This window comes from Opisthorchis viverrini, assembly GCF_000715545.1.
Source record: "Opisthorchis viverrini unplaced genomic scaffold opera_v5_138, whole genome shotgun sequence".
In the NCBI taxonomy this organism is placed as follows: Eukaryota; Metazoa; Platyhelminthes; class Trematoda; order Opisthorchiida; family Opisthorchiidae; genus Opisthorchis; species Opisthorchis viverrini.
The window spans coordinates 1,341,425-1,349,350 of NW_008751794.1; the positions used below are offsets into that span (position 1 = coordinate 1,341,425).

Below are 7,926 nucleotides of genomic sequence, written 5' to 3' on the forward strand. Positions count from 1 at the left end.
CCGTCATGGGAACGCACAAATCAATAATAATAATAATAATAATGTTCATTCCCAAGTTATGGGTGGTATACCGTCAGGCATGATCGTACGTTTACAGTCAGAATAATGCATGACTGGAAGGACTTGTGGGAACTTAAGAGTGCACGAAAAAGGAAGACAATATCATCAACAGTGGACAGTATTTGATTTAAAAAAATAATGATAGGTTCATTTCTCAACTTGTGGGGAGCATGCTGATTGGTGCTTGATCGGGTCCCACAGTCCGAATGCAGCGGACAACAAGACAACAGGAAGGAATGTACAACCAACGGGGTACGCTTATTACATGAAAAGTCATCGCAATTGCACGAACTGAGAAAAACTGGATCAATGTGCATGGGGTTGTTAGTATACCCTTTATGGTGATCATAATACAATTCAGAGGGTTTATGCGCTAACAAAAGCTTTTATTATGGTTGACACTGGTGGGCTGCCACGCGTACAAAAATAAATGTAACGCAAAATGGGAGGAAGCGAAAAGAGGAACGTATCCTCTGCAAGAGATCCTTGACGAAAGTCCGGACAGCGGGAACGTGTTTTCTCCGTGGTATGGCTGCTACACTTGTTCCCTAAGTGTCCGTGGACTTGTAGGGGGTGGTTGACTTCCTGCTCACTGTGCGCGCGGTTTTGTGTGTGGTGACTGTTAGGTATCCCTATATGTACGTCCGTTTGCGTCTACGTGGGTGCATCAGCACATGAGTTGTTGCTACGCTCACTAGACGGTACCGACAATCGATGCCCGATGATTCGTGGTTTGTTAGCATGAAAAACGACGAGTCTCGTGATCCAGTGAGTGACTGTGAGCTGAACTGTCAGGTATGTATGTGACTGAATAGCTACAAGGTCCGAATAGTTAAAAGATGAAGCGGGCTGACATGTTAACCATTAGTGACCTTGGGCGGTTTAATAAATAGCCAGAGTCGCAACAAGCAAAGATGGGGCTGGAGGTGGAACAATTCGACGTAGAAGAAAAAGCAAGTTTTGTCACAAAAAGATGGTTTAACCCTAAAATAAGTAGACTCACCGGTGCCACTGCTGTAAGGAAGTCAATGTAAGAAGGTGGGTTCGACGAGCAGATAGCACTAACCCATAGGGCCAAGCGAACGCCTTATACAGGATTGAACTTGTGGAAGAGGCAAACCGAAATTGAAGTAGATAACCGGGTTGGTCAATTTCGAGAAAAGTTTCATCGGGTTAGAGGGTACTCGTCCCAGGGGCGGTTAGGACCATGTGGAAAATTAGCTCGCATTTGCAATTACAGAACCGAGTAGGCGAGATGTTGTGGTCGAGATTCTGAAGGAAAGTAGTTCGAGAGTGCCATCACACTGGGTATGGCTGTGCCGTACCACCGCTGCACTGACATACTTCGGTTCACGGTGTTCGTCCTATTACCTTTTACTCGAAGTAATATCAGAAGGTGAATAACACTAACAAAAAACAATTATGTATAGTGGCTACCAGAGACACTATTACAATTGAATAGCGCACAAAAAGGAAAGAGGCTTATTCAGTCTTTCGGTTTATATATTGTGGCAGATGACGACGAGGTTTGTAGGACGCAGTTGAATCGAATGCGGGACTTGGCCGAGCGCGTTGACATCCGGCTTGTTTCTTGTCGTTTAATCCAAAACGATATTGAGCCCAGGTTTTTCCCGCACAGTGAGCCGTGCGTAGGTTTGAACTGACTCCAGTCAAGGCGATGTGTGAGGAGACGAGCGTCGGTATCCTGCCGTCGTTTCTTCGCATATATATGTTTACTTTGTGAGTGAGGATACGTTTGCATTGTTTGTCTTAGGATAAGTTTCCAATTATCTTGAATGTTCAAGACATAATGAAAACAAGAGTGAAACAGTTGGTGTGTATGCGTTAAACATGTTATGTGAGTGGTTGAAGATAAACACTCTTGAGTCAGCAACCGAACTGTGAAGGTAGTTGAAGGGTAACCAAACTCTGATAAATCAGTTGAAGACAAACGTTGATGGGATGGTAACTAATAATGAACAGCCTCGTAACGGACATCAAGGATGCGGCAATCGGAGAGGAAATACGCATTTCCGTGGTAGACTGATCAGGATTAGACGAGAAGAATGGCCAGATGGAGTCAGGCCGATGCAGGGTCATGGATAATTTCCCTTCAGTTGGAGGACCATATGGCTGTGAAGTGAAGACCAGCCAGATTGAACGAACAACGGTTGTATGGGGCGTGTGGACAACTACAGCCGATGTTTGAGGCTTGGGATGAATGGAAATGAAGAAAGAATATGACGAGAGGAGTATCGTCTGGTTAATGCCAGGAGGCATAAGATAAAAAGGTGTCAGTAGATAAAAAAAATCTTAAAGGGGATGATAGCACGCCGAATGGACCCAGAAAATTGTGGATCTGTTTAATGACCCAGAAACCAATTGCCAGCGGAAGAAGGGAAGGTGCACAACTTTGGGAACGAAAGGACTTTCCTCACCGAGGTGGCTAGCAGGGAGACTAGTCATTAAACTGATTGGAACGGCCGATTATATGACGCTAGTTTTTACCTTACCAAAGGAATTCAAATTTAGGGTCCCCGTTTTGCAAAGAGGGTGTTAATTTGAGCAGGGACAGTATATAAGTAATAAGTGGTCTGGCAACAGCTCCAGAGATAGTGAATAACAACCGTAGTTCAACCGAAATCTACATAACATAAAAAAAGTTAAGAGTAAGGGTCTCCGGCCACCAAGTCATTGCTGTCAGCTCCAGGAAACGAATAATTAATGGCGAAATACAGTCATTGGGCGCTGGCTGTAACTACCGGTATACAGGAAATAATAAAGGATTTACGCTTCATATGCACATGATCGTTTTAGAGGACAAAAGGGAAGGACGTGTGTTTTATGTCCAGATGAGGAAATCGTCTTGGGGTAGTGCAGCCCAACTAAGACGAAGGTGGCTACTCCTCGCACGTCGAAGTTAGCTGTAGGCCTAGCACAGTATCTTCAGGCTACCCAATGCATATACATATTTTAAATCAAACAAAATGACAGCAGGGGGCGGCGTCGTAAGGGAAACCAAACACGTAAGATCGGTCGGTGTGGAAATCCTGTGATTGTGGGCTAGATTTCCTGGAGGCCATTAGTGAGTTGGACAACATTAGGAAAACCTAGGTCGTAAGGGGGATGACCACCAGGCCCCGAAGCACCGCTGTCAGCACTAAACTATGAGTGGTGATGAAGACTTTCGACGCTGGCCTAGTACGCTGGTAGTGGAGTGCTTACAGTGTCGCTATATACATATATATATATATATATAATCGACTAGGGCGAGGTATAAGTTGACCGGGGGGATTAAAAACAACCAGGCCAATAACACAGCACCTCTAGATTAAGTAGGCACCTAAGTTCTACAGTGACCACGGAGAAGTCCAAACTCTTTATTGAGAAGGACATCACCGACCAATGGTGATAACCTATAACTTTGAAGGTGCCTTGGGCCCTGCAGAAACAAATAATTATATGCATCTTTTGTCACGAGGAATGCCCGTGGACCGTTTAAAGGTAATTTGTGTCTCTTATTTCTACAACTGTCGCCGGCTTAGATCGTGTGATGGACTGCATAAAAGCCATTTTACAACTAGCAGAGTTCATCAGTAGTGTTGCGTTCCACCTTTCAAATTTAATTGTAATTGTGGGCGTCATCACGGAGGGTACACTTCGAAGGGCCGCTAATTCATACGTCGAGAGAATTTGAAGAAATCGCGACAATGCTAATCACGTTGACGATTAGTTTACCACGCAAAGCCTTCTAAACAGTATATCGAGGGTGATTCCACGCCCTGACTTGCGCTGTGGGCCTTGAAACGGCAAACTCAGGCTTCGAGATTTTCCGTCCTTCTCTAACTTTCTGGAATTTCAGAAAGACCCGTTTTTGATGGTAGGTCTATATATCTCGCGTCTACGCGAACCGTGAGTGCATTTAACCGGCAAAATATGTAGTGAGAGCGCAAACAGCAGTTATCACCTTGAATAACTTCCGGTGTCAGAGACCCATTTTGCAGAAGGTAGGCGATTGTATATACAAAGGTAATGTAGTAGTTGTCTAAATTTAATACTATAAACCTCCATCTCTGCGACTCCAGAAAACTCAGTCACGAGTGTCTGAGCTGGATGGCGAATGTTGGCTGGCTGCAGCAGGTAGGCATGGGTCGCATGGGTTGTTGACTGGCAAAGAGTTTGACCCTTTGAAGCAGCAGATCGAAACTATTGGGGTGAACCGAGGCTTCCTAATTCAGTTGTGCGTCTGCTCTGTTAGCGGCCTTGAGGGTACGGGACAGATGCTCCTGGGCTTTCACATAAAGTATACGGGGTCACAGTGGATGGCGCTACAGAGATGTGAAGGATGATTATCATCATAAAATTATTCCTATCTCAACCAAACGCTCCATTAAGTGCCTGTGGTTGACCTGATTTCCCTGTGTGTAACGTAAAACTCCAGTGCTCAAGACCCATATGAACCCCCCTGATGAAGATGCGGACCGTTTTTCTACAAAATGCGTTTCACAAAATCGGCACTACCGTTGATCAATGCGCATGTAGCACTAACAGACAGAGAGCGGTTGGCAATAACTAATGTGGATCCATATGTAAGCGGGCTAACAAAGAGCAAGGGGCGGATGTTTTCCTCTATATAATCATATTGGGGGTCCGCAACTCGGTGGTCCGGATCCAGAAACCCCACCCAAACCGTGAGCCACGGCACCTGGAAGACAGCTTGAATTTTGCAGCCAATTTATCTTATACAACAGTGATGTCCTGAGCTCAGTTCTTCTGTTTGGGTCTTGCAGTTAGGTTTCGGTAAAGCAAAACATTGGCCGATGAATGATTCATGAAGTGTGTGCAGGATTGCCATCTGACTTGTCTAACCTTTCAAAAATCGAGGCTACTCATTAAAATGGAGGAACGATTATTGGGTCCCCAGCTGACGAGATCGCTATGAGAACATGTGTTTTGTTAACCACTGTGACCAAGTTCATAGTACACGTGTTGCTCACATCCATCTGTGCACAGTGTTCACGTACACCATCATTTTTCGCGGTTTGATGTCAACTGTCGGGCTACCATCATCACCTCCCGTGTGAACTGTTTGGTTCTGCAGGTAAACATCACGGAGAAAACAACCTGCTTCTCAGTTGGCAGCCTATAAAAAAGCTTACTTTGAGTTATCAAATAAAATAAAAATTCCTGTGTTATTGGACTTCTCCCTTAACTAATGTTCTTCGACGATCGCCAGCACGCACGCCATCGCTCTAAACCCCTCGCCTCCAGCTTATCCTACAGGAACCAAATGGCCCAATTTGCATTCACAAACACACTCCTCATTCTGCTGGGAAGTGGCTCACTGGATTTCCTCGTAACGCCTAAGCCGAGAAGTGTCATCTATGGGACATGAATACATTGGCGATTGAGTTTCGAGACATATTTCGTGTTCGCTACCGCACCCAAGTGTGATCACTTTAACTCAGGCGCAGGGAGGGAGGCTGATTGATGTCAGGTGGAGGGACAATGTTGGAACATCAATTGTTGAGATTACTCTTCAGGTCGGGTAAGAATCTAGTAAAACCACTTTACCTTATCATTCTTCTAGGGGTTGCTTCTCGCTCAATGCACCCTGTCCTATTAGTTGTTCATCTAGAGCACGCTTGCTGAAGTGCGCATCGTTAAAACAGTTTTGAGAGATGGCGCTTTATCTGGTGGAGGTCTGTAGGCCTTTTTCACTGGCCGTGCTATTGCAACCACAGAGCCGTCCGCAGGTTCGGGCAAGTTGGACCGCGACACGCGGGGTGCGGTCCCACTTCCGACGGAATTACTTCGGTAGGTCAAAGATTTGCATGCCAAACATGAATCAATGGAGTCGTCCAGTTGGGTAAAGGTGAACTGCCCATGTTGCTCCGGGGGACCCGGGACGACAGCAACGAAACGCGTCGTCAGGACGAAACGTCCCTTGCGGTAGTGGAGCTGCTGGAATTCGGGACGCATTCAACTAGTCAGCATCAGCTAATAGCCTGAGCGTTTCGTCGTCCGATATCCGCGTCGTGTTAAGGATGGCATACCATACATGTGTCTCCAAAATGATACTGGATCCCATCTCCATCACTAAATGTGACGTGGGTGGACAGGTCGGCGACGCTTGTTATAAAACGACCAGATATGGGAGTTGGTATCATCGAAAAAACACGGCACAAAGCACAAGTCGCACAGGTTGGGTGACCCAGCACGGAAGACTTTAAGGAGGCGACAACGTGCGTGTACTGAAACATAAATACTTTACTCTCAGCGAGCGTGTCTAGCCAGCTGCTTCGAAAGTGGTTGTTGACCACAAACCTGTTGGTTATGAGACGCGTCTCACGGCGCTTCACATATTCCCTGAATTATCCTCCTCTCTGAAAAGACCTATTCATTAATTATGCCCTGTTTGCACGAGGTTTGTTTGAAAGGTTTTTTATCTTCAATCTGGCCAGCACATGGCGGGGGAATAACCTTCCTCCACTGTTAATTAAATCTACGTCTAGAACCCAGTTCGAAGAACCTTTACCTCACATGAGAGATCTTTCTTACGTGAGTCAACTCGCCTTAGCATATACGGTGCTAATTCCAGCAATGCTAGGGCTAGTATACGGAGCTCAGTATTCACATACTAGAATTGGATTTTCGAAAGCTATGACGTGTCCCTGGACTAAAGAAACCGGGCACCTGAGTTGAGAGTACCAGTCAAACTTTTGAGCCCCATTTCGGCATCCCGGGGTCTCAGAGGTGCTGGGAAATCATCCCAAAGTATTTTCATCCAGAAGCATGGTTAACACCGGGAATAAAACATATGAAAGCACAACAAAACTCACTGTCAGCCGTACGTGAGGACAAGCGGAACGCAGAGCTTCCCGCGAGCAATGGCGCCGCACAGTTAAACAAAACCGCTTAAATCGGTTGACCGCTTGCATTTCCTAGGCACACGGAAATGCAGGGTTTTGTGGTTTTTTATTACTGTGAGACAAATAAAGAAGCTTTGATGTCTATTAAACGTCTCAAGCTCGCTAGGCTTAAAAACCGAAAATTAGTGCAGAATTTCTGCACTAATTCCGCACAAGTTCTGCACCCAGGAGCGGACGCGTGCTAACTGGGCTGCAGAAATATGAAAGTAGGTTAGGACGGATTTTGGTTTGAGCACATACGCAACGAAATGCAACATTTTGGCATAGAAAGTTTTACTACAGCTGTAAAGGTTTTGCAGCTGAGAGCATTGTGCTGATAATGGACACCCTACTATACTTATTTGATCCCTTGCATTCGAAATCCTGGTGATCACGTGATCTTGTCCGTTGGTCTCTGCCAGGACCAATCATTTCCTTCGTTTTGCTTGTGGGTGTGTCGACTTCCGTAGGGTGTTCGCAACAGGCAACATTCGACCAAATAAGTGGGGAAAGCGGGACCAGAGCTTGGGTGCCCGATGGCTCGGTGATCTAGATCACAGCTGTGGCGAGTGGGAAAAATTAATGTGTAGATTAAAGCGTTCCTATCAGATAGAATCTTCCGAGTGAAATTAGGCTCATTCGATCGTACGTACTCTTCTTCAGCGCCGGTCTACGTTAGAGTTCCTCAAGGCTCTGTTTTGGGACTAATTCTGTTTCTGATCCACGTCAACAACCTTCCAGATGTTTTTTCAAGTACTTGTCTGCTTTTTGTGGACGACTTGAAATCCTGGGGTTCAAATCCCAGGACCCTTCAAGTGGATGTAAACGCTGCAAAGCAGTAGTCATTGGACTGGTAACTTCCCCGAGTAACGAAGAGTGTCTATATGTCATTCGGAGGAGACTCAGCGAACGCCTTTATCGCACGCGGTAAGAATGGACTAGGTGTCACAAGGAT

At 45.8% G+C, this 7,926-nt stretch overlaps 1 protein-coding gene across 1 annotated transcript in view; it reads left to right on the plus strand.

Annotated features, from left to right (window-relative positions):
* Positions 1–7,679, plus strand: part of T265_06599 (hypothetical protein) — a gene marked incomplete at both ends in the record, with an annotated part of 17,063 nt that extends 9,384 nt beyond the window's left edge. The window contains one exon of the mRNA XM_009171902.1: positions 7,635–7,679. Within this exon, the coding sequence (XP_009170166.1) occupies positions 7,635–7,679 (45 nt within the window). The remainder of the gene's footprint in view (positions 1–7,634) is intronic.
* Positions 7,680–7,926: the final 247 nt, after the last annotated feature.